This window comes from Bubalus bubalis, chromosome 13 (assembly GCF_019923935.1).
Source record: "Bubalus bubalis isolate 160015118507 breed Murrah chromosome 13, NDDB_SH_1, whole genome shotgun sequence".
In the NCBI taxonomy this organism is placed as follows: Eukaryota; Metazoa; Chordata; class Mammalia; order Artiodactyla; family Bovidae; genus Bubalus; species Bubalus bubalis.
In genome coordinates this window covers 57,203,753-57,229,835 of record NC_059169.1, presented here as the reverse complement: position 1 = coordinate 57,229,835, position 26,083 = coordinate 57,203,753, and the positions used below count along the sequence as shown (strand labels likewise).

The 26,083-nt window shown below is 47.4% G+C and overlaps 2 protein-coding genes across 4 annotated transcripts in view; one reads left to right on the top strand and one right to left on the bottom strand.

Moving 5' to 3' along the window:
* Positions 1–283: 283 nt before the first annotated feature.
* On the top strand, positions 284–14,798 carry MTIF3 (mitochondrial translational initiation factor 3). Of its 3 annotated transcripts, none has more exons than XM_006068019.3 (6): positions 284–515; positions 2,723–2,887; positions 4,688–4,761; positions 9,091–9,536; positions 10,709–10,866; positions 11,797–14,798. In XM_006068019.3, the coding sequence occupies exons 4-6, from the start codon at positions 9,092–9,094 to the stop codon at positions 12,013–12,015; spliced, it is 822 nt and encodes a 273-aa protein (XP_006068081.2). In that variant the 5' UTR covers positions 284–515; positions 2,723–2,887; positions 4,688–4,761; position 9,091; the 3' UTR covers positions 12,016–14,798. The 3 variants fall into 3 exon arrangements, with proteins under 3 accessions (XP_006068081.2, XP_006068080.2, XP_044783236.1); XM_006068018.3 differs by lacking the exon at positions 284–515 and adding an exon at positions 763–1,157; XM_044927301.1 differs by lacking the exons at positions 284–515; positions 4,688–4,761 and having other exon boundaries at positions 2,750–2,887.
* The window catches only part of GTF3A (general transcription factor IIIA), a 54,442-nt gene continuing 40,335 nt past the window's right edge, over positions 11,977–26,083 (bottom strand). The window contains exons 2-10 of the mRNA XM_044926887.1: positions 21,177–21,706; positions 19,183–19,283; positions 17,572–17,668; positions 16,640–16,728; positions 14,945–15,018; positions 14,698–14,778; positions 13,862–14,091; positions 12,879–12,932; positions 11,977–12,255 (exon numbers count right to left, since the gene is read on the bottom strand). Of these exons, the coding sequence (XP_044782822.1) occupies positions 12,103–12,255; positions 12,879–12,932; positions 13,862–14,091; positions 14,698–14,778; positions 14,945–15,018; positions 16,640–16,728; positions 17,572–17,668; positions 19,183–19,283; positions 21,177–21,706 (1,409 nt within the window). The 3' untranslated portion in view covers positions 11,977–12,102. The remainder of the gene's footprint in view (positions 12,256–12,878; positions 12,933–13,861; positions 14,092–14,697; positions 14,779–14,944; positions 15,019–16,639; positions 16,729–17,571; positions 17,669–19,182; positions 19,284–21,176; positions 21,707–26,083) is intronic.

Below are 26,083 nucleotides of genomic sequence, written 5' to 3'. Positions count from 1 at the left end.
GGACTGCAGACGCTGCCGTGCGGCCGCACTGCGGCCTTGGTGTAAAGTTGTCTTAGAGCCCTGGCTAGGCCGGGCGCCCGTCCTTCCGGCCCTTACGTCTTCCGTCCGGCCATCATGGCGCACGTACGGGGACACACGCACGCCGGACGTTGCTACGCCTGGCTCCTACCCGGGCGCGCCGCAGCGCGTGGGTGGGCGTGGCCATCGCAAGCGCACCTGATTGGTCCGTTTGGCGCGCGTAGCCCCGCCCCTCGGCCCCTGGCTCAGCGCCTGGCAGGTGAGACAGCGCAGAAACCTGCATACCCTTGCTGTCCGCGGCGGCCCAAGGAGGGATGCTGGAGGAAAGTCGCCGAACCATCTGGGATTTCTTTTTCTTTTTTTACCCCCTTTTATCATTTACTGGGCTCCCCGGCATAGGGCTCCTTGAAAAAAGTAAAAACATTTTCTTACTGAATAGCCGCAGTTCCGAGGGCAAGCTGTGAGGTTTTACTGTGCCAGGCGCGGTTCCGGGAAGGGTATGCCACGTGTGTTCCTTGCTTCACAGAACTCACCGTCTAGTGAAGGAGAGAATCAGTAATAATCACAAAATTATAATCGTGGAAAGAGAGGTTATACTGTGGAAATATTTGACCGTTGACCTCGAAAAACAAATGCGGGGGGGCGGGGACGCTTGGGCCGGGGGCGCTTTCAGAGGAGATCTGGCTTAGTCTTAGAGATGATCAGAGGAATGTCCTGAGAAAGACAGTGCTCGGCAGGAAGGGAGTTCCCTAAACCAGCGGGGAAGAGCATTCAAGATCAGCAAGGCCAGTGTGGTTTAGGCATAAAGGAAACTTGGTGTGGAATGAGGCGGGAAGGGCCTTTTGGCCTCCTGAACTGTAGGTCTTTAGTCTGCAGGCAGTTTTAAGGGGGCGAGCACTGCGTGTGGAGCCATCACCAGCAGTACAGAGGGGAGGAGTTCAAGGTGCAAGAGCCTAGTTAGGAGACTGATGGTGGGAGATGTCCTCAGGAGGGTGGTGGCGATGGACATGGAGAGAAGTAGGTGGATTTGATTGATGTTTGGAAGTAACATTCAGAAGCCTTGGTGTTGGATTAGCTGTGGGAGTGCTGGAGAGCAGACCTGGAAAAGATGCTGGTCTCTGAGATGGGGGTTCTGGAAGGTGAGATGACAGATTAGAAGAATAATATACAGGATTTAGTACATATTTTAGTATTGAGTCTTGAACTCAGGATTTAAAAGCTTTTTAAAAAATGTTTTCTGGATGCTTATTTCAATAAAATAACTAAAAAATAAATTTAAAATTTTATGGCTAAAGAAATGTGGCTAAATAATTAGCCAGGATATTATGTTGGCTTTTTCCAGTGTTTTTAGTCACTATTCTAGCTCTTAAACAGCCCATCTCGGTATGGAGAATACTTTGTGCAAAATCAGAGCCAGCAGACAGCAACCTGCAGGCCTGGGGTTTGCAGTGTTCAGCCCCTACCAGAGCGGGCACATGGGGCAGGGGGCAGGCCTGCAGGCAGAAGGACTTAGTGAAACTCCTTTGGAAGACGTGACAGAGGCTTCTTAAAAGTCATCAGAATTGGAAAAATTAATTTCATAAATATTTTAGTCCACTAGAATCCATGTAACTTTTGTTCCAATCTCCCAGGAAATAATAGATATCAATATACAATATCAGCTATGTAGGAAAGAAAAGCAGTGAGTGAACAAGTAAATAGAAGTTATCTTCATCTCATCAGTTGATAGGAGTTTGGTTACAGAGGTGCTGTCAAATTATATGCTTAAGACTTGTACATGTCATTGTTTGTAAATTTTGTCTCAAAAGAGTTGTAAATGAATACTGAACTCTAGGTAATGATATGCCTGCTGAAGTATTTGAGGGTGAAGTGTAGCAGTGTCTGCAGCTTACTTTGAAATGTATCAAAACATAATAAAATGGATGGAAAGAGGAGTAAATATACATATACCAAGGAGAGCAACAGTGGAATCTAGGTGAATGAGTATTGGGGTGTTGACTGTATAATATTTTAACTTTTCTGAATATTTAAGCATTTTCTTAATGAAAGTTGGGGAAAGTTGTCTTATAATAGGGAAGCGCCACTGTATTCCAGTTAATCATTAAAGAAATGTTGCCTGCAAGCTTAAATTACACAGTGGTCCATCTTTAGAAACCCTGCCTCCCAGGTGAAGCTCAAATACCTTTGTTCAGGTCCCGGAAAACACCTTGTCCAGTCCCACCTCTGAATGGCTGCAAGGAGGAAGAAATTAACATATCCCCTCTGGAGTCTGGCTGGAACCTGACTTTACCCCTTTCCCTTTTCATGTAAAAGAAGTCAGAATTCTAACTCAGGGAAGTTGGTTCTTTGGGACACGAGTCCATCATCTTCTCAGTCTGCTGGCTTTCTAAACAAAGTCACCATTCCTCGTCCCAACAACTCGTCTGTCGATTTGTTGGTCTGTCGTGTGGTGAGCAGTACAAGCTTAAACTTGGTAATAGTCCTCAAAGAATGTGATTCCTTTGAGACAACTGAAGACTGATGTGACAGTGTGAAGGATGCAGCCCTACAGGCAGCACAAGGAAGTGCCACACATTTCAGGACTGCCCACTTTATGGCTAAATGTTTACATTCCAGTTCTTATGAAATATATGGATCAAACACAATTCCCCTGTTGTGTACATCTGGAATAATGTAACTTGACATTTTTTCTTATATCATTTAGGACAGTCAGGGATGATGCAGAAGAGCCCCGGGAAGTGGAGTGAGGACAGAAAGTAGCAGGAGCTGCGGAAGAGGAGCCACGACCAGAGGAGACGGGCTCTGGGGATACCTGTCAGTCTGTTCCAGTGCTCAGTGGATGTGGAGTTTTTCAGTGATCCCGTCCCAAGTAAGTAAAGAACAACAGTGAAAAAGAAGCCTTCTGTTTCTCTCTAGAATGTGGAGTTAGCTACTCAATCAAAACTACCAGTAGATGCAGCTAATACAGCACAGCATGGTTTCAGTAAGGTCTGAATAAATACAAAATCAGAAATGGATATCTCATACTATCAAATTGTGCATTTTAAGTAACTGGCTTTAAGGTAACTGGCTCTTAAAATATTTGGATGTCTCAGAAACGGTAGTTGTGGGAGTGACCAAGTATACCAGTATTGTCCTAAGAACATAAGCATTTTCATTTTGATAGATCTGATTCAGTCAGGCTGTTATATGTTTGACAAAGACATCTCATCAGAGAAACAGGCTTCCTATTTTGCATCAGTCTTGAAAGGTTAAGGGTAGCCCAAGACATCTCAGCGTAAGTTACTTGAATCCACTTATACTGTAATGCTTTATTACTCACTTTCTTATGCCATATTTTTCTGGGGGTCCTAACCCTGGAGCTGTTAACTAGGAGAGGGGTGAGGACACATTGTGGGTTCTGAAAAAGCATCCCCAGATGATGCAGGTGGGCCCCAAGCTTCTGAGAGCCCTTCTCCAAAATACACATTAGCTTTTAGCTACTTCGGTTAGCAGAAAATTGTACACATTCTACCTTAAACTGAAATCATCACCATTTACCAGGTAAGGCACTTTTGGACTTGATCTGATGAAAACCAGATGGAGAAAGAAAGGCAATTTGCAATTAAAAAAAAAAAAAAAGTCAGACCATTAAGTTTGTAAAGTTCCTTAGACATAGGCTCTGCTTAAACATAGACTTACAGCTAATGAAAGAAATATTTGTTAAGGATACATAAAGTCAGAGTGCCAGTGTATTAAATTACAGTAAATATACAATTACACAGACTGGAATAGTCATATTGGCATGACTAGTGAATTTTTTCCTCCCTGTAGGTTGTTGATTCTTTCTAAAATGAACTTTTTAATTATGAAAAAAAAATTTAAACATAGAAAAGTTGAAAGACTAACAACTAAGCACTCATACAAGCATAATTGAGCTTCTGCAGATGTTGCCATAATCACATTTATTTGCTGCTGAACCATTTCAGAATAAGTAAGCAGATGTCGTGACTAACTCCCTAAGATTTCCTAAGAATGCCATTTTCATGGCTGAGAAAATAGTACTTTTCTGATAGTCTAATCCATCATGAATTTAGGCCATATGTAGTTCTTCCTCCCTTATCCCCATGTGTCTTTTTGTTTCTTTTTCAATCATTGAATTTTATGATTATGTTTCCTTAGTCTTTTAATTCAAGTTCCCAGTGACACTGATTTTTTTGTAAGGCTTAAAGCCAGAGGTCTTGTCCCATAGTCTGGATTTGTCAGTGGTTTCCTTGTTGTGTCATCTGATTTGTTCCTCTCAGAGTCTGGCCCTTACATCCTTGAAAACCAGGAGGCTTGATGCTGTTCCGGTTCAGCCATTTTGGGCAGGCCTGTTTCACAGAAGGATCACCCATCCCACGAAAAGACAAGTGTTAGGGTGTCAGAGTGCTGAGTCTGACCCGTTATGGGGTGACAGCTGGAGCATGTGTTTCCTGCTTCCATTTGGAAGTGTACCTTGGGTCACCCTTTGGCACCCCATGAACTCCTTATTTCCTTATCAGCCTTTTACCTAATGATGTTTGCAACCATCTAGGCCTGAACAAAGAGTCAGACACGACTTAGAAATTGAACAACAAGCCTGAATCAGTGGTCTGATTGGAGTTGGGAAAATGGTGGTTTTCAATTAACTTTTACTTTTCTTCTCCAGATATTAGCTGGCATTCTCCTCTAAAGAATACTTTTCTTCATCGACTGGGGATGATTATAGTTCTTCCTAAAAAGGTAGGATAAATACTTAGTTCTTTTTCTTTAATGACCAATTTCCAAAGTAAGGAGTCAGGGTATTAGTCACGTAGAGTTGTGGCAAACTGTCTTTCTTTTTCATGGATTTTTGCATGGTTGGTGTGTTGAAATGAATTTCAGTCACTGATGTGTAAATGATCCCACATTTGGCCAGTGAGAGTCTCTTCATGCAATCAAGTTGTAAATGAAACATAAACAGAATGATAACTACCAGGGACATCTGAAGCCTGGATATTTGATGATGTAGAGGAATGATTATTAGTTGGGATGTGTACTGTTGTTATTCAGAAGATAAGCAAGTCCTCAGCTCTTAGAGGTGATGTACTCAATTGGCTAATGATGAGACGGGATTTACTGTGAAGTCATTACTGGATGTTGAGGTCCAGGGAGCAGCTGTTTGTGGAGAGGAAGCACGTTGGCTGGAGTGCTGAGAGTCAGGGAGCTGAGCGATGGATGCTTTGGGCTTCCTTTTGCTCTTTTTTCTGTACGTGTTTGAGAATTTTCCTGATTAAAAGTTTCTTAATGACTTGAATTTGTTATTTGTCTCTCACATTTAATATCACAGGTTTTTTTCCCCCCTAACTCTGTATTTATATGTTTATCTATGTAAAGTTTATTTTGAAGAAATGTGTATATCTTCAACTTTGCTGATCTAAAGTCAAAATTCAGCTAGTATTGAAGCATAACTTCTGTGTAAGTCAAGAAGGTTTAAACCCTTTAAAAATTTGAATAATGGTAAAGACGCTTTCGGAGAAGGCAATGGCACCCCACTCCAGTACTCTTGCCTGGAAAATCCCATGGACGGAGGAGCCTGGTAGGCTGCAGTCCATGGGGTCGCTAGGAGTCGGACACGACTGAGTGACTTCACTTTCACTTTCCTGCATTGGAGAAGGAAATGGCAACCCACTCCAGTGTTCTTGCCTGGAGAATCCCAGGGACGGGGGAGCCTGGTGGGCTGCCGTCTATGGGGTCGCACAGAGTCGGACATGACTGAAGCAACTTAGCAGCAGCAGCAGCAGCAAAGACTCTTTAAAAAAAATAAAGGTAAATATACTATTTACCTTTTCCTCTTTTTGGAAAGTGTTTTTAAAGCTTTTTAAAAAACTATGTTTCAGAAACAGTTTTTATTTTGTAAATACATAGAATTTATTAGTATAAAAAATACCCCCTCCTTATAAAAATTAGAGAATGATAATTAGGAAGAATAGGGAAGAGAAAATTACTGTCTTCAGTCTTAGGAAAACTCCAGGGTTCTTCTGAAATCCATCTTTTTCCTGTGCCTAGTTTATTTGCTCCCTTGTTCTGCATAATGGATTGCTGATTGATCACACAGGGCATGTGTGCTTTTTCATGATAAATAGAAGTTTTCTCCAGCGTCTTCAGACTTTTCTGCTTTTTTTGCTTTGGGGGCTTCCTCCATGAATAAGTGATTGTTTGCTGTTGAGCAGTAAGTAGCTCAGCTATTTATCTATTTAATTTTTCATAGTGGTATATATTTAATGGTGTTTTATGATTAGTTATTATAATTATAAAAAATTAATTTATTTTAATTGGAGGCTAATTACTTTACAGTATTGTAGTGATTTTTGCCATACATCAACACGAATCAGCCATGGGTGTACATGTGCCCCCATCCTGAACCCCCACCCCCCACCCCCCCACCTCATTCCCCATCCCATCCCTCAGGGTTGTCCCAGTGCACCGGCTTTGAGTGGCTGCTTCATGCATCGAACTTGGACTGGTGATCTATTTCACATACGGTAATATACGTTTCAATACTATTGTCTCAAATCATCTCACCCTTGCCTTCTCCGACAGAGCCCAAAAGTCTGTTCTTTATATCTGTGTTTCTTTTGCTGTCTCGCATATAGGGTCATTGTTACCATCTTTCTAAATTCCATATATATGCATCAATACACACTATTGGTGTTTTTCTTTCTGACTTACTTCACTCTGTATAATAGGCTCGTTTCATCCACCTCATTAGAACTGATTCAAATGCATTCTTTTTAATGGCTGAGTAATACTCCATTGTGTATATGTACCACGGCTTTCTTATCCATTCATCTGCTGATGGATATCTAGGTTGCTTCCATGTCCTGGCTATTGTAAACATGAGCATTGGGGTCCACGTCTCTTTCAATTCTGGTTTCCTTGGTGTATATGCCCAGTGATGGGATTGCTGGGTCATATGGCAGTTCTATTTCCAGTTTTTTAAAGAATCTCCACACTGTTCTCCATAGTGACTATACCCGTTTGCATTCTCACCAACAGTGTAAGAGGGTTCCCTTTTCTCCACTCCCTCTCCAGCATTTATTGTTTGTAGACTTTTTGATGTGGCTCAGCTATTTAAACCCAGTTTCAGTCCAGTCCTGGGGCCTCTGCAGCGTCTGCAGGTGGGGTCCTTCTGCATGACTCCAGGCGCCTCATTCACCATGGATGAAACATCACAGATCTCATGGAGGGTGGTGGACATTTGAAATGCCAGCTAGGAACTGTTTTCTTCTTTGGTAAAGCATGGGTCATTTTATTCAAGATTTATTCATAAATCTGACAATATTTTCTCATGGTACTATAGAAGATCATCAGAAGAAGCTGACGCAGTGATATGATCAAATACTCCTGGGTAAAAAGACCCTAGGTTTTGGATAAAGGAAGAAGATATAAGGAGGAAAGTTGAGCATTTCTAGAATAGACAGATACCGCACTTAGCAGCCTTCTGTGTGGCGGGGGGGGTGATGCACCTGAAGGCCCGGGATAATGCCTGCGGACACTGCCTCCCTCCTGACCATCTCCTTTGACTCACACATTCATTCAGCAGGTATGGCCAGTCCTCCGTGTCCACCAGTTCTGCATCCATGGATGCAACCAACCGTAACTGAAAATACTCAGGGGAAAAAAAACTCTGGAAAGTTCCAAAAAGCAAGACTGATTTGCTATGCCAGGCAGCTATTGACATATCATTTCCCCTGTTAGGTTTTGTAAGAACCTAGAGACGATGTGGCATGTGGAAGGATATACACAGGTTACATGCAAACACACAGCGTTTTACATGCAGGACTCAAGTGTCCGTGGATTTGGGTGTCTCCGGGGGCCCTGGATCGGCCCCATGAGGATACTGAGGATGCTGCATGTTCTGGGACAGACTCTAGGCGCTGGGTTAGAACCAGTGGGTTCCTTGCCGTGCTCCTAACGCAGCGGACAGACATGTTTTCTCATGAAGCTTACATTCTACTGAGGGAAGATCACGAACGTTGTGTGGAGATAAATGTCAGCAGTGGATGCTTTTAAAGGGCAAAGTGATGGGTTTGCAAGGATGGGGTGTGTCATTTACAGAGTGGACGAGAACTGAACGAAGCTGCATTATCTGAGGGAAAGGATCACATAGGGGTGGGGGTGTGTGTGTACAGTGTTTACAAGAACAGCAAGGAGCTGCAAGCTTGGAAGAGTGAGTGGAGGAGGTGGGCTGGGTGCTGTGGGCGGAGTGGGGTGGGGTGGGGGAGGGCTCTGGAGTGAGGTGGGGGCCCTGGAGGGCTGTGAGCACAGTGGGGCCATTGTCTGATGTCCGTGCTTTAAGCATGCGTGATGGTCATCAGGGCCAAGGGCAGCTGCAGGAGGCAGTCAGGAGCTGGGACCTGACCCAGGTGAGAGGTGATCACCGCACTTGGGGGTGGGTGACGGCAAGGGAGGGGGTGGGGAGTGGTTGGGTCCTGGTGGCTTTTAGAGGTGGAACAACGGGATCTGCTGATGAACGGCTAAGAGAAAAAGAAGGGCCAAGGATCACGTAGCTGTCTGGGGATCACTTAGCTCTGTATCACACATGAAGTGTGTGTGTGATATAGAAACAGGAGGCCTGAGCTGGGGGCGGGAGGGCAGGTGGAACTCAGTCCTGCACGTGCTGACCTGAGGGTGCTGCCTGGGTGGAGGGCTTGGGCTTGGGCAGGCAGTTACCTCTGCAGGGATGGCGTTGCAGGGATCAACCTGGGTACCTGAGGGGCAGGGCAGTGAGAGCACGCACCTCCCATCACTTCCTGTGCGATTTACTGGTCAACAGTGGGTGTGTGCGGTGGTGACGGGCAAGAGGGCTGGGATACACAGCCCAGGAGGATCAAAGTCGGACCAGAGGGAGTCCCAGCCTTACACACCCTGGCAATGCTCGAGCAGGAGACCCGGGAGCTTCCCCGAGAAGCGCTGTCTGAGACACCGCGTCCTCTCCCTCACCTCTGACCAGCCTCCTCCGTGCGCCACAGCACCAGCCCGCGGGAATGAACAGCTGGATTTTAACGATCTTTTCTCCCTGCTTTATAGGATGGCTGCTCTTTTCCTCAAGAAGTTAACATTACAAACGGTAAAGACTGAGAATTACTGCATTAGAAGATGTTTGGGCCAATACATCTTACAGGGGCCCGTGCCCACACAGCAGCCCCCAAGACCGTCCTGCCTCATTCACGCGAAAACTTTTAGCACTGAAGACACCCAGGATGAGATGACAAAGAAAAAAAAGAACGCGACGGCTTTCAGTAGCGTTGGGAGAAAAATCAACGAGCGCATCATTCACGTGCTGGACGAGCAGGGCAACGACCTGGGCCACATGCACCGGGCAAACGTGATCAGGCTCATGGCTGAGCGGGGCCTGCGGCTGGTGCAGCGGGACGCCAGCGCGGAGCCCCCCCAGTACCAGCTCCTGACAGGCGCACAGATCCACCAGGAGCGGCTGCGGCTCAGAGAGGCAGAGAGGGCCGCACCCAAGCCGGGTAGGTACCCTGCTCTCTGCTCTCATGTCCCTCGGGCCGGCAGATCTGCAGTTTAAATCGGGCATCTGCCAAGTGCCTGTAAAAACAGGCGGTGAGTAACTGGAATCCGGTTTTACTACTGTGTCCAGTGTTTTTCATCCACTTACTTCTTTTCCTTTTCTCCTTGCTACTCTGTATCCATCATCTCTTCCTTTACCCCTGTGTAAAATGAGAGACAGACAAGGCGACCACCGCCAAACGATGGGCGCTCTTTTCCCCTCTGACCGTGGTGGGGCCTCCCAGGGCTGGGACCGCAGAGCGCCGCATGGGGTGAGGTGTGGGCGAGGTGGGGACGAGTTCCCAGTCCTGTCCTGGCCTATCGCCTGCCCTGGGTCCCCTCCTCCTTCTCTCCTCTTATCTCTAAGGGGAGGCAGGCAGTTCATTACAGAGAAGCTCTTCCTAACTCTGAAGTCATCCCCAGAGCATCCCCCATGCCCACTGTGATAGTCAGGGTAGGAACACTCAACGTGTTTTACCAACTTGTCACTTAAACCTTACAGAAGCCGTGAGCTGAATTAAGTGAAGAGGTTTGTTTTTCATGATGGCTAGTAACTGCTCATCACTAGAGGTCAGAATGTGTCGATTCTCTGGACAACACATCTAGCAACAGGGATATTGACTAGAAAACAAAAAATATCCAGAAGAGGCCCGCTGCAGTGCTAAGGGCATCAAACTGCATCACATTTAAAAAAAGGTGAACAGCCTGAGAAGCTTGGTTCAGAGGTGGCAGAAGGGCTAACAGAGGACTCTAACCAGCTGGTAGGAGCTCTGAGAAGCAAGGAGGTGTATCTTTTTAGAAAAATTATTTTTATTTAAATTAAAAAAGGATAAAGAAAAAGTACAGTGAACACCACCCAAAATAAAAAAAAAAAAGTACCTGGTTCTCTTTAAAGGACCATTCTTTTGTTCTTTCATCAAACAATGGTAATGATAAACAGAAGCATTCCCTGTTTAGGTACTCTTACTTGGCAAAAGTGGTATTTCACCTTGTGTCCGTCTCCTCTATTTAACTGGAGGGTGAAAATGTTAAAACCAGGCAGACAGGAGGGCCTGTAGCAGCGTAGACCTTAGGACGCGCGTGTGATAAACACAGGCCTCACACACTAGCCCCAGATCTCGCTCTTTCAACCTAGGACCCACCCTGACCAAGGAGCTGACTTTTTCTTCAAATATTGGACAACATGATCTGGACACAAAGAGTAAACAGATTCAGCACTGGATCGAAAAAAAGTACAAAGTCCAGATTACAGTAAAGAAAGGGAAGAGTGCAGATGAGCCCGAGGACAAAATGGTAAGTGAAGACAGGCCTGAGCGACTGCTTGTTTTCTGAACTTACAAATACAGCTGTGGAAAACCTGGAAAACGTAAAGGCAGAGAAAAGTAATAATTCCGCCCAGTCTTGGTGGCAGCTTTCTAATTGGGTTTTCAAAATGCAAAATGTACACACTTTTTTCCCACTGTAGCGTTAAGTACTTCGCCATGTGAGAACACTACTTTCTCACTTAAGGGCTATATACTATTCTACTTCACAGACTGTAGAGGGTCTAACATTTATATAAGAAAACTAGAGACTGTATGGGTTCATCTTTTTAAGTCCGATTCCTGTTTATAAATGCCTCTGAGAAGCATTCAAGTCAAACTCTTCTAGAAAGTGTTAGTTTACAGTCCCAGGGTAAGTCTGTGGAGGATCTGTGGATTTCACTTTTGGAGTTACACAGCAGCAGATAAAGGCAGCATTTACTCCAGTGGTTTTCAGCCCTAGCTCCAGACTAGAATGACCCAGGCCCTGGGCCCAGTTCAGTCCACCCAGAATCTCTAGAACCATGTGTCTTTTTCTGACCACCTCAGTGACTCTGTGAAGGACAGCTGGGACCAGCACCGAGCTGACAAGCTAGGGGGATAAGGGGCCCTGCCAGTGCCCAAACCCACCACTTTCACTTTTTGTGAGAGGGTGGTTTGGGTCAAACAGCCTCTCAGTGTCATGATAGGGGATTCAAAACTATCAAGCCTTTAGTGCATTGGACTAGTTACATGGAGTTTGTATAACCACCTGGTTATTGTACAGTTTTCAATCAGCTTAACCAGGTCTATACGATTTGACTTAGCAGATCCCTTATATAGAAATTCAAGAATGTTGGCTTTTATGGGTATCAGATAAGCATGAACACTGGAAAGAATCAGAGGTGCTGGTTTTATACTAGCCTTTTGTTTCCTCTTCTAGGAGGAGATGTGTAATCAAATCGTCCAGACCATGTCTGGAATTGCAACCTTCTCATCCCGGCCACAGCCCATCAGAGGAGGCAAGGCTGTGATGTGTGTTCTTCGTCCCTTGAGCAAAAAGGAGGAGGCTGCGTGGAGAGCAGCTCCGGACACCCCAAGAAGAGATGCTCTGAACGGGGGAGACGGGAAGGATGGAGCATCTGGTGTCCTGCCCCAGTGACTTTAATAGACACATGCTTCCAGGGGAGAGAGCTGCAGTGGCTGGTCTGTGGTCCTCCACACAGCGCAGGCGGGTGTGCAGCTGTGGTCAGCATGGTGACGTGGAGAGTACGTGGCCTTCCATGCAGCTCAGCGGCTCCCCATTCATGGGCAAAGGCACAGCGTGGCCCTGTGTCCTTTTAGGAGGGACGTACCCACTGAGCCGGGAGGCCAGGCTCCGCTTCCTACGAGACGGCCTCACCTTAGGGAATAAGGAAGACAGAGCAAGTCAGGCCTCATGTCTGCAAGTTCTGCAGCTGGGTCCACCAACAGCCCATCCAAAGTGTTTTTAAAAAAGGAAAAATTCAGAAAGTTCCAAAAGGCAAAGTTTGAATTTGCCGTGCACTGACAACAATTTACACAGCATTTCCATTGTATTAGGTATCATAAGGAACGTAGAGATAATTCATGGTACACAGGAGGATGTGCGGAGGTTACATGCAAATACAGATGGCCCTGGAACTCGGGTAGGCGGGCAGGGCGTTAGGCACATGGACACGAGCACAGTCGAAAACCTACATATACTCAAGCACCTGCGGACTCTGGTATCCTGGGGGGTCCCAGAGCCAACTCCCCACGGATACCAAGGGATGACTAACTTTAATTCAAAATCAAAACTATCAGAATCGTACGCCTGTCAGGCATGCGACTGCTGCAGCACACAATAAAACTCGGAAATAAGGACGCGAGCGCCACGTGAGCGCTTCGATAGGCCGACAGACTCACACACCAATAAGTAGTTGAAAATATGCCAAATAGCATATTTAGCATCTGGTTTAAGCAATTCATGTTTTAAAATTAATAGCATGCTAAGTCTCAACTTACTTTGGTTTTCTTCATGTTGGGGTCATGCACAACGGCATGCCTGCTGAGGCTCTGCTGCGGTGAAGGAGAGAGAGACAGTGAGTATATTTGTGAGACACCCTTGGAGTCTGTTCAAGTCCCATGAGTTACTCAGATAAACCAACATCCTTCTTTCTGTTTTGTTCTGTGGAGGGATCTGACCTCCAGCACTGGAGCACACTGCTCCCTCTTCCACTGAAATCCCTGCCTTCCCGCAGGACCCAGGTTAGGAGTGTGTGTGGTCCCCGCCTGCAGAGGGGGCAGGGGTGGGAGGGGGCCAGGTCTGAATGGACTCTTCTGAGCTGAAGGAGGGAGACTCTTCTAATTACCCCGGTGTCTATAGCACCCGCAACCCCCCTGGAAAGTGTGGCCCAGGTCTGGTCTCCGCCCTGTCGCTGACCACGACCCTCACCCTCCACTGGCTACTGTAGTTCAGTCACTGCCTGTGACAGCACCAGCTGGGCACGGGTCCACAGGGTCGGGGTCCTGCTCTCAAAATCTGGACTAATATCCCGAAGCTCTCAGACCCCACCCAGTTCCCAATCCCCAGACCACTTGCAGTTCAAAAGGACACCCAGGACATCAGGAGACTCTTTAACAGTATGCATATGGTGCCACTGGCCACTGGGTCTCAAATTTAGTCACCTAAGAATCACCTGGGAAGTTGGTTAAAAAACAAATGAGTGGACCCATCCCCCAGACTTCTGAGTCAGTGGGTCTGCAGCGGGGCCTGGATGTGCATTTCTGGCAGGTTCCAGCCATGCTGAGGGCTGGACTTCAAGGGGCAGGAGCAGGGGCCCATCTGGTGTTTGCCCAGCTTGGTGGAGAACCACTCCCGCTGGAGCCAGAATGATGGGCCAGACCCCCGCCCTCCAGCCCCTGCATCTCCCAGGAGCCTGGCAGAAAAGATGCAGACCCCAAGGGCGGCCCCCCACCCCTGAGGCGGGCAGTTGGGCAGGGCTCACCTTCATGGCAAAGGTCTTGCCGCAGCCGGCATGCTCGCACACGAAGGGGCGCTGCTGCTCGTGGAAGGAGAGGATGTGGCTTTGGAGGTTGAAGACGGTGGTGTAGGTGCGGCCGCAGCCTGCCCGGGGACACCGGCACACGTCCCGCTCCGGGGCGTGCATCCTCATGTGCTGCCGCAGGAAGTCCTTGCGCTTAAACGTTTTCTGGCACACGCCACACCTTATGTCCTCTGGGGGAGCAGAAGCAAGGGGAGCCCACGTCCCCGGCGTTAACCATAGAGAAAAAGCAAACACTGAATATATCAAGTAATGGGTTCAACGCCAGAAGCCTGATGACAACACACTAATCAGAATGTCGGGTGGAGGAAGCGAACTGCAGTGCTTGCTTCTTGAAGGTCTGCCTTAGCTCTTCTACATTCCTATGTGATACACGGTCCCCCGGCCCTGTTAAGTACAGGGCTTCTCTGCATGGAGCTGCGGGCAGGGAAGCAAGTTACACAGACCCGTCTGCTCCCTTGTCCTCGGGCACAGAGGGCACGCTCCCAGCTGCCCCCACAGACTCCAGCCAGGGCCTCCCCACGTGCCTCCCCCGCTGGAGCCTTTAAGATGCCAGGTGAGCACAGGCCTGGAGACCCGGCCCAGCTCCTCCTGAACCTGGGGCTACGGGTCTCTCTGATCATGTGTCCAACACCCAGGGACCCAGTGCTTAACAAGACATACTACAGAGACATACTACAGAGAGTAATAGATGATAATCTATTACTTTCCCGAGCATGTGTAATAGTTCTACAGGAGCAGATATTACATTTCTATCATGTCCCCTGTGCTGGCCTTACCTTTATGGGTTTCTCTCATGTGTTTTAGAAGCTCTGTCCATGTTTTTGCCACAAAAGAACATTCTTTTTGACATATATAGCCTATTAAAAAAACAAACAGATTGGTATGTTGTCTTTTGTGAATATTCAGTATAAACAACAATCAAATTAAACTGAAAGGAAAATGATTATTATCAAAAACAAGCTAGATCAGAGTATTACACACACTACGGCTGTTGTGCCTGTCAGGGTGGGCACAGGGACCTACCCTCGTGGACCTTCCCATGCCGCTTCAGACCGCTGGGGGAGGCAAAGTGTTTTCCACATCCCTCGTGGGTACACCTGGGTTAACAACACATGAGTGTCAGCTGATCGACCCACTCGCAGAGAGAACTAACTACTAAAATAAACAGTATGCTGTCCTACCCTGCCAGTCTCCTCTTCCCACAACTAAAGTAAAAGCGTTGGTCACTCAGTTGTGTTTGCCTCTTTGTGACCCCATGGACTGTAGCCCACCAGGCTCCTTTGTCCATGGGATTCTCCAGGCAAGAATACTGGAGGGGGTCACCACTGCTTTCTCCAGGTGGATCTTTCCGACCCAGGGATGGAACCCAGGTCTCCTGCGCTGCAGGCAGATTCTTTGCCGTCTGAGCCCCTCTCAGGAAAGCCCCTCTCCTACAACCAGAGCAGTCACAAAATTGGGACTGCAAATTCAGACCTAGTTGCACGTAAGATGCAAGTCACTTGACCAGCCTTGGGCAGAGTAAACCCAGAAAAAAAAGTTTGTTTTTGTTTTTTATTAATGCTTATGTGATCAAATTTAACACTGTTTCCATCTTTGTACTTTGGTCAATACACCTCATCTCCATGGCCAGAGAAAGATAGCTGGGGTAAATACCCAAGCCATCCTGAATCGTTTGTGTCTGGTTTCCTTAATGCTGCTGCCACGGGATGCTGTGAAAACAGGGCTGTAGATGCATTGCCTCTGGGGAGCCATAACAAGCACACCGCTTCTGCACTCCGGCCACCAGCGGCACGAGAAGAGGCAGCAGGGCTGCGAGCAGGGACCGGCACTGCTGCTACTGCAAGTCCCAGGCCCAGGGCCCGTGAGCTGAGACAGGCGCAGGCAGCTCAGCTCAGCTCGCACACAGCCATCAGCCTGGGCTCTGCAGGGCGGCCGTAGGCAGGCACCCTCTGCAAATCTCTGCCAACGTGTCCAGTCCCCTCTTCTTCCTGAAACCCCTTCTGATGCAGGCTAAGCTCAGTTACCTTTGTTCTACAGGAAAGCAATACTCAGCATCCTCATAAGGACATTTCTTATTATTCAACAGGCTCTATATAGATAGTTAAGCTTAACCACAACTGTACTAATCTCACAAATGATTCTGAAACACATTACTCTTTCTTTCTTTTTTTTTTTTTAGATTTAAAAGCATTTAATGACATCGCATATATTTAACAGATAGGGCAAAAGTTGAGAGGTACAGGTCATACAACTGAGCACCGGGCCTGAGTGACCAACCTCCCTGTCAGGCCCAGCCTCTGGAGTTCATTCCTATCAATGCCATTTTGATTGTGCAGTAAGATGAAAATTTGTCATTATAATCGTTACAGTGACAGAGAAATGCACACTATGTATCAAAGAGCAAGGTAATGAAGCAAATTATAACACAGTGTGGTAACGCACAAGCAAGTAACCATTACGGTAACATGACTTTGTCCAGTAAATGCCTTGGTTCCACTTGTACACTTACCAATGATTTAAAGGGTTTATTATACATCTAGTTTTATTATACTTTAGCATATTCTGAAATGCCCCAATATATACGTGGGCATAGACCGTACAACTCAACAGGAAAACATTGATTAAGAAACTGTTTCTGAGCATGCGCACGCCACCTGTGCATTTTAATCTTATGTCTGCCTGAGCTTGAAGAGGTTTTCACCCATGCAAAGTACCTACTTGAACAGTGGCTCATTGGTGTGCTGGCACTGGTGGGTTTTCAGCTGCTGATGTTTCTTAAAGGTCTTCTCACAACCTTCAAAACTGCACTGTTTAGTAGAGGTTTGTTAGTCTTGGAAAAAATCAAAGAACAGTTCATAGCAGAATCCTTTAAAGATAAAAATACTGCAGAAGTTATGTTCTTCCTTCTTTCACCCATTTACTATAAAATTCAAGAAGCTTCAAAAAGTAGCACGTTTGAAACAGCAAACAATGTTTCATTTGGTAAAGGTCCATCTAGTCAAGGCTATGGTTTTTTCCAGTGGTCATGTATGGATGTGAGAGTTGGACTGAGAAGAAAGCTGAGCGCTGAAGAATTGATGCTTTTGAACTGTGGTATTGGAGAAGACTCTTGAGAGTCCCTTGGACTGCAAGGAGGTCCAACCAGTCCATCCTAAAGGAGATCAGTCCTGGGTATTCATTGGAAGGACTGAGGCTGAAGCTGAAACTCCAGAACTTTGGCCACCTCATGTGAAGATTTGACTCAATGGAAAAGACCCTGATGCTGGGAGGGATTGGGGGCAGGAGGAGAAGGGGATGACAGAGGATGAGATGGCTGGATGGCATCACCAACTTGATGGACATGAGTTTGAGTGAACTCTGGGACTTGGTGATGGACAGTGAGGCCTGGTGTGCTGCGATTCATGGGGTCGCAAAGAGTCGGACACGACGGAGCAACTGAACTGAACTGAACTGAACCAACAATACAATTAGCAAAGAATGTCTGCTTTCAAAACGATACCAATACCAATATTATGATATTATTATTATAGCTAGTGTCAAACTAAATTCAGATATTTGACAGACAAAATTTAGCTGATGAACATTTTAGATACACAGGCAGTAAACATAAAATTTAAGGAATCTGAGCATATAAAATCATTCATACTTACTGTATATTGTTTATGCTGGTTTTCATGTTTGCGTTCAAAATGTTTCTTCAAGTTTGATTTTGTGTTGAATTTCTGTTCACAGCCATTAGCTGTACAACTGTTATGAAATTGTATAAACCAAAATATTAACAAACCGAGGGAAGAGAAATTTTAAGATGTTTACCTCCTCCCACTTTATAAAAGCTATCTACTCTGATATATAGTATAAAATATTCTTTAACAAATTTTGAAGTGTTAAGCCATACCATGGAGGCATCTCAGTTTGATTTCATGTAACAAAATGCATTTTCGGTAAGGCTTCTGAAATTAAGCACAGTGCAGCAGATGTACAGTCGGCCGAGGAGAGGTGGAAACACTAGTTCCGAAAGCCCACAGCCTGCTTAGACTTAAATCACGTTGAAACTGTTCTCAATTTAGAATTTGATCACTTTAATTTTGCTTGAAATGTCTCTACAAACTGCACTTCCAAAAAGACCTCAAAAACAACTGGTTTCAGTTTATCATTAGAGGCAAAAAGCAGACAGAGCGGAACCATAACTACTGCGCCCTCTAGCATCTCACCAAGCTGGGACAGGTCTCCTTCACAAGTGTTTCTATATCTTGATCCTGAATTATCTAAATTCTCTGTGAACTTTTTAAAAAATATGTGCTTTTATTGTGATGACTTTTCATAAATCTGATGGATGAAGCATGGCTTCCTTTACAAGCCCTCATCTTAGCCATCATTTCACTAATAAGTAAAAACCAAAAAGCATGAAAAGGGACACAAATGCACGAATCCTTTCACCCCTGCCTCCTACCCACCCAGGCCTCCCACTGCTCCCAAAACAGGCAAGAATATTTCAAGTTTTGTTCTATAACTTTTAGGATTTCTTTATATAAACAGAAGCAAATACAAATAGAGGTCTTCCTGTTTACCCTCCGGGTTCTTTTTGACACACAAAAAGGTAGCCTGATAAACACCCTCTTCTGAACCTTGGTTTTTCAATTAATGAGCCCTGGAGATTTTCTTACAAGTTTCACAGGGAATGCCTGCCTTCCTTTTTATAGCTGTATAGTATCCCACCATATAGATATACATATACTTTAACTGGTCCTTCCTGATGAGCAGGCAGGCTTCTTCCATCTTTTTAACAAGCCTTCCAGGTGATTCTAAAGCACCCCAAATTCTAGATCCACTGCTTTAAAATAGTCAATTTAAAAGAAAAACAGTATATCCACCCTTTCAGAGATAGGGAGTAACTCTGAGTAGAATGTAATTAATACTGGCATGGTGAGGAGCAGAAGATAAACTGTTACAGTTCTACTTTCTCATGCTTATGTCTGTTATCCCAGCAGCTGATTGGTTCGTAAAGGCCCTGAGGATGCAGAGCCCTCAATCTGCCAGGGAAGCGTTTGAGAGGATCAGACTCAAGAGACCTTCGGATGAACCCACCCCTGAAGTTGTCACACACAATGACACACAAAACCCCGACTCTCCTCCACATATTCGAAACTGAATCTCCTCTGAGGAGATGCAGAAGCCCCACGTTCTTGATCTCATTAGTCATTGATCAATTTTCTGTGCCAAACACAACCCACTTCAAGGCCCAAAGACAGTTCCCCACTTACACAAAGGGCTTTTCTCCGGTGTGAATCAGGGCGTGGCGGCTGAGATGGTAATCCCTGATGAAGGCCTTGCCACACCCTTCATGGTCACAAACAAATGGTCTCTAGCAGGGAGGAAATAAAAAGAATGTCAGTCCTGTCCCAGTCAGTAACTCTGGTGTTACTTAAAGCCTTAATCTGTGTGATGGGCAAAGCCGTGGACTCTGTCTGCAGAGGTGGTTTCCACCCAGTAAGTGCTGAGCACCTGCCGCCTGGGGTTACATGACCAAACTGCCACAGCTGCTCACAAGGTTGCTGCAGCAGATTCTGACCTAGGAACAGCAACATATGAGAAAGGGGGGCAGCCTCCACAGTAACACTACAGCATCACGAAGCTGCTCCTGACCTACACTGAGCTTCAGCAGTGGCCCCCTCAAAGGTTTCCTGGCTGCTATCAGCACAGTCCATGTCCACTGGTCCTGCCTCCTCTCCCCAGCATCCTCTCATCTGCTCAGAGTCCAGGGCAGGCTCTGTGTCATCCTGGACAAGCCCATCATCTGCTCAGAGAATGTCTGGCACAGCTACAGAGGACTGTGTCACACCCAGAAGAGCTTACGGCCCAGCGTGTAACCACCACTAGGGACCCAGGAGCTGGGAGGAAGGGTCCCCCACATAACCAGTTTGTGTACTGAACTATAGAAAACGTGCCCCACCACCATGCAGGAAGGAGGCGCCGAGGCCTCAGATGACAGTACTGGTAGCAAAGCAGGTGGACAGGAGACAAGAACTGCGCTGCCAGGCAGGTACACAGGACTCTGCACAGCCTGGCACGGAGGAGGCTCGAAAAACGCTGTCAAACTGACGTGTGGGATGTGGGATGACGTGGCTCCTAGTCTTCCAGCCGGCGTGAAGGAAGCTGGGAGTGCCAATATCCTAAACACAGTCCAGGAGTCTAAAAGGAAAGGTAAAAACCCAGGAAACCGGACTGATTCCTAGGCCTCCATGAGATGTCCTTTCCTCATCTGTGACCTCCCAAAGGCTTCCTACAGCCCTCAAAACAAAACCCAGGCTCTAAAGCCATCTGCACCCTGGTCTGCAAATGACCTTCCTGGCCTGCCCCTTAGGTTCCCCTTGGATGGTACCCCCACCCAACCACACTGCCCGGAGTCTGCCCCCAGGACCACACACTCCTTTGGCAGTTCTGCCTGCCCTATTTTTCCCTCAAGTGTCTGCAGGGCGGAAACCTTTCCTTTTCACTCAGGTTAAGAGAGGGCTTTCCCCACCGCCCTCCAGAAGCCCTCTCTTCACTGTGCTGCATTCCTACTTATTCCTCGGTCTGTCCGGATTAAACCGTAAGGTCCGTGACACCAGAAGCCAGGCCTGTCGGGTCTGCAGCTCTCCGGGCTAGAATGGTGCAGAACTACGAATGAATGAACACAGACTGCTTGCAGACCCTTAGGACTCAGAAGTTCTCCCGCCATTCCAGTCCCAGGAGGCGGGGCCTTTGAAGGCCAATTGGGGTGGGATTGGGGAGGTGAAAAGTGAAAAAAGTTAAGTGTCAGTCGACTCAATCGTGTCCTACTCTTTGCGACCCCATGGACTATAGCCCACCAAGGCTCCTCTGTCCAAGGGATTCTCCAGGGAAGAATACTGGAGTGGGTTGCCATGCCCTCCTTCAGGGGATCTTCCCCATCTAGGGATTGAACCCGGGTCTCCTGCATTGTAGGCGAATTCTTGATCATCTGAGCCACCAGAGGGGTGAGGGTGGGAGAGGGTATTCTAACCTTGCAAGTATTTTCAAGTTCTAGGGAGGCGGTGGCTGGCCATCACTCAAGATCAAAGATTAAAGCGTTGCTTAGTGAGCCCTGGACCCACGACAAGGGTATCTCTTGGTCCTAGAACGACCTGTCTGCGTCCTCGTCCTCGATCCTCCCCTGACCTAAGGAGTGGGCGGCGGCCTTGGCTGCCCCAGGTCGGAGGCCAGCACGCCACGCCCCCGGCGGCCGCAGCCCGGTTACCTCCCCCGTGTGCCGGCACAGGTGCGCGTCCAGCTTCCAGGCCTTGTTGTAAGCGGCGCTGCAGTTGGGGAAGGAACAGATGAACCTCCGAGGGGGCGCCTGGGGCGGCGAGGCGGCGCCATCGCCGGCTGCAACGAATGCATCGGCGATAGTCAGGGACGACACCGCCTCAGCCACCGAGCCCGGAGGCTCCAGGTTGCCCTGGGCCAAGCGCTCCGCCACGTGTCGACCCACGTGCCGCAGAACCGCTGACCACCTACAGCTCCCCCGGACCCTACGCGTGGGCCCACGGCACTTCCGGGAGCGTGACCCCGGAGGGGCGGGGTTGGAGCGCCGGCGTGGCGCTCGCGCATGCTCCGAGAGACTCCGCGCGGGCCCGCGTATGCGTATGCTCCGGGGAGCCCTCTCGGCTACCCGCGTCTCTACCCCTCCCCGGGCAGAGCGGAGGCGAGGAATGAAGGGCTCAGGGCTTCGTCCTACCCCAGCAAAAGGCGCCCGCGAGTCATGGGTCCTCCATGGACCCCTAAGCACTGCTTATATGTATTTTCCATCTGCCACCACCCTTTGCAGAGTACTAACCTTGCATCATCCAAACTATCCAGTTCTTACTATTAAATTTTGGGTTTGCCTTCTTTATGGATTAATTTCCTGCAAGCTCTTACAACTTTCCTCCGCAGTCTCCGGGATAGTGCCTCCTTCCTAAACTTGGTTAAAATCACGTGGAGATATTTTAAAACTTCCTAGTCCAGCACATATCCCGGACCAATTAAATCACAGTTTTGGCGGTGGAAAACGAGAATCCACAGTCTGGAAATTCCCCAAGTGATTCCAACGTGCAGACAAATTTGGGACCACTGCTCAATTGCTTGGTCGCACAAGAGTGTGGTCTTTGGAGTAGGAGCATCATTAGAAATGGGAACCTCGGACCTTCTGGAATCCGAGAGATCTATGGGTGATTTGATACAAATTGGAATTTGAGCAGCTCTGTTCAGAGGCTTGAATGGTATGGGTATCTTGGTTCCTGGGGGACCACATATTTAAAGAACATCCTTGGAGGAGAATAACAATGACAGGATTGTGTGATGTTCTGCGAGGTGTGTATTTTTCACAAACTTCATCACTCTGAATCATTCAGCAAGCCCTGTCTGAAGGTGATGAACCCTGCAAAGAAGTGCAGTTTTGAAAGCCAGCCAGGGCTTCCATGAGGATAATAGCCTGTCTTGTCAGGTGTCTGGAGGACTGGGAGAGGGTGTCTGGGACATGCCTTCACATGCTGCTTTTCTCTTTTGCTGACCCAGCCCCTCTCCAGGGACAAGTCCACACACATCCTTCCTATGACTGTGAACATCGCACATGGTATCCCCCGGTGGTGGTTCTGGCTGTCTCATCTATGTTCCACTGTGCCCTGGAAGTGGTGAGGTGTATGGTAAACCTCTTCCACATCCTCCCTCCTCTCATTCTCCTGACACATGCCAAGTCCCACGCTCTGCTTCTGCCTTCCTGATGCCTCCCATCCCCTTAACTATCTGTTCTTCCCAGGTGCTTTTCCATACCCAAGTTTTCATGCTCAGTCCCCTGACGGAAGGTATTATAGTGAGAGAGCACTGGCCTTTCCCAGTTGGTTGTGATCCCACCAGAAAAGTGTCCAGGGATCAATCCTCCCCAGACTTCTCTAGACCTCAGTTCTCCCCATTATCCAGCATGCCTTATACCTTCTAACACTGGTACTGAAGGAAAAGAGTGTCTATAGTAGGATTAGAAGAGAAAGTCCTGGAGTCAGGAAGACTGAGAGGCTACTGTTATCAGCAGAATAGGAGGTCCAGGCTCTAGGGAGTGACCACAGGACCAGCAAGAAGGAGGCAGGTAGGAGATGTTCAAGTGCACAGGTAAAAAGGCAACTCAGTGAAGGTGGTGGTTAAAAGAATGGGCTTGGTAGTTTGGCAGACCTAACTCTGCTTGCTGTCTGTAGCATTTACTATTTGACCTCATGACAGTTATTTAATTCCTCTGAACTTTGTGTTATCTGTGCAATGAGGATAGCGATATGTATGCCAGAGCATTGTTGTGAGGTTTATATGAGACAGTCAGTTCATGTGAAGTGCTTGGCTCAGAGCTCAACTTAAAAAAGTAATTAAAAAAAATCAAGCTTCCCTGGTCCAGTGGTTAAGAATCTGTCTTGCCATGCAAGGGACACTTGTTTGATCCCTGGTCTGGGAAGAGCCCACATGTCATGGAGTAGCTAAGCCCATGCACCACAACCACTGAGTCCATATGCTGCAGCTACTGAAGCCCAAAAGCCTAGAGCCTGTGTACTCTGCAACAAGAGAAGCCACCGCAGTGAGAAGCCCATGCATCACAACAAAGAGTAGCCCCTGCTTGCCTCAACTAGGCAAAGCCCACATCCAGCAATGAAGACCCACCACAGCCAAATAAATAAATAAATAAATCTTTATAGAAAAAAAATTGAAAAATATTTTCCCCCACCTTGTGCTGGCTTATGCCTTCTATCCTTACATGTGCCCTGTGGTTGACAGACTTCTGTGATGGCCCCCTGTGATCACTGCTTCCTGGTATCCCATCCTTGTGTAATCACCCCCTCCTTGGGGTAGACTGGACCCCGTGAATTGTTTCCAACTAATAGAATAAGGCAAAGGTAATGGGATGTGGTTAGGTTTACAAAATAATGGGATTTCATCTTCCTCCCAGACCTTCATTCCCTTCTGGGCTTGTGCACTCTGACAAAACAGCTGCCATGCTGGAGACACCCACAAGGCAAAGAACTGAGGATGGCCTTCCAGCCAATAGGGAACTGAGGCTGTCGGTCCAGCAGCCATGGAGGATCTGAATCCTGCTGACAACCGTGTAGGCTTAGAAGCAGATTCTGCCCCAGCCAGACCCTGGGATGCGACTCTAACCTGGCTGCCTCCTTCTTTGCAGCCTGGGAGAGACCGTGAAGCAGAGAACCTAGGTAAGCCACACCCAGACTCCTGACCTGCAGAAATGGTAAGATAATAGGTGTGTGTTGGTTTATGCCACTAAATTTTGGGGTGGTTTGTTACCCAGCATTGACTAACACACAGTCAGTCTTTCATCACACGACATAACTCCAATAGTCCTGAATTCACCCTAAGGAGACAACAGCTGAACAAAGAGGGTTCTGACAAGAGGGGGACCCTGACCCAGCATCCAACCACCACACAACTGTCTTCCTATCCAAAAGTCAGATACAGGGCATGAAAGAATGCACATAGGTATGGTGATAAGTGGACAAAACAGCTCGAATATGGACTTCCCTGCAGTATACAGTCCCTTAATCCCAACTGTATTCTTTTCTTCTAATGTTTACTTCTCTCATGTCAGTCCAGCACAGCCAAGACAGTCAGCCAGGGCCACTGTCCTTGCAGATCAAGCAAGGCACCAGGGCATCATCCCTGAAGCCCATGTTAAACTTAAAGCTCTGACCTTTTTTTTTGATGGATTTTTTTGACTACGCCATGTAGCTTGCGGGGTCTTAGTTCCTTGACCAAAGATTGGACCTAGGCCCTTGGCAGTGAGAGCGAAGAGTCCTAACCACTGGACCACCAGGGAATTCTCTGTTCCCTCTTTTATAGGCGTGGGGAAGAAAGACCTTTGGATTCAACCCCAGTTGTGACTAACTACTTGCGTATGACTTTGGGCAACTCTTCCCAACTTGTTTTCCTTCTCTCCTCACACAGTTGTTATGGGCATCACCTGGGAACTTGGTCAATTGACTGACCTCTCTGAACCTTGGTTTCTTCATCAGCCCATTGAGGATAGTAATACCTATATCGGAGACAGTGAAGATTAACAAGAAAATACATGTAAAGCACCTTTGCCAACCATGAAGTGCTGTTGTTGTTCAGTCACTCAGTCGTGTCCGACCCTTTGCAACCCCATGGACTGCAGCATGCCAGGCTTCCTTGTCCATCTCCAACTCCTGGAGCTTGCTCAAAAACTCATGTCCATCAAGTCAGTGATGCCATCCAACCATCTCATCCTCTGTTGTCCCCTTCTCCTCCTGTCTTCAGTATTTCCCAGCATCAGGGCCTTTTCCAATGAGTTGGCTCTTTGCATCAGGTGGCCAAAGTATTGGAGCATCAGCATCAGTCCTTCCAAGGAATATTAGATTGATTTCCTTTAGGATTGACTGGTTTGATCTCCTTGCAATCCAAGGGACTCTCAAGAGTCTCCTCCAATACCACAGTTCAAAAGCATCAATTCTTCAGCGCTCAGCCTTCTTTATGATCCAACTCTCATATCCATACTTGACTACTGGAAAAGCCATAACTTTGATAATATGAACCTTTGTTGGCAAAGTAGTGTCTCTGTTTTTTATGTAAACTATTATGACACTAGGTTCTCAAACACTGGCTCAAACAAAAAGTGAGTGAAGGGTTGAACCAAGGTCAGCCCAAGGACGACCAAGGTAGGATTGAGCAAGAGAGATTCTGCCCATCGGCCACATTCCCCGATACTGCCATCTCCCTCGTCTGTCAGGGAGCCTCCGGGGTCACTGATCATCTAAGCAGTCAAGAGAGGTCCCCAGGCGTCATCTGCTCTTTTGCCCTTGCTCCCAGCTGTCCTCTGTCAGCAGAGTCCTCGCCCTCTGGAAGCATCTGTTCTTGGACCGTCCCCTCCCCCCACGACTTCCCCTGGAACCATCAGTGACCAGCGGGAGATCCAAGATCACCCCACTTGGTTGCCTGCTCACCACGCAGTTCCAGCCTGGCTGCTCCAATTAGCCCTCCTCTTGCTTTAGCCTGATTGCAGTGTTCTCCTGCGGCTGTAATTGCCGGGCCGGGGTAGGGCCAGCGCTTAGTCACCCCTCACCCGCTTCAGATCCATCTAAGCCGGAAGCAGCCAGATTCCATCTAGTGAGCAGGGCC

What these genes read in the sequence shown, in the direction of transcription:
- MTIF3 (XM_006068019.3), top strand. Translation starts at nt 9,092, where the DNA reads ATGGCTGCTCTTTTCCTCAAGAAGTTAACATTACAAACGGTAAAGACT. An exon ending in GAGGGCCGCACCCAAGCCGG is followed by an intron (nt 9,537 to 10,708) that starts GTAGGTACCCTG and finishes CTTTCAACCTAG; the next exon opens with GACCCACCCTGACCAAGGAG. An exon ending in ATGAGCCCGAGGACAAAATG is followed by an intron (nt 10,867 to 11,796) that starts GTAAGTGAAGAC and finishes TTCCTCTTCTAG; the next exon opens with GAGGAGATGTGTAATCAAAT.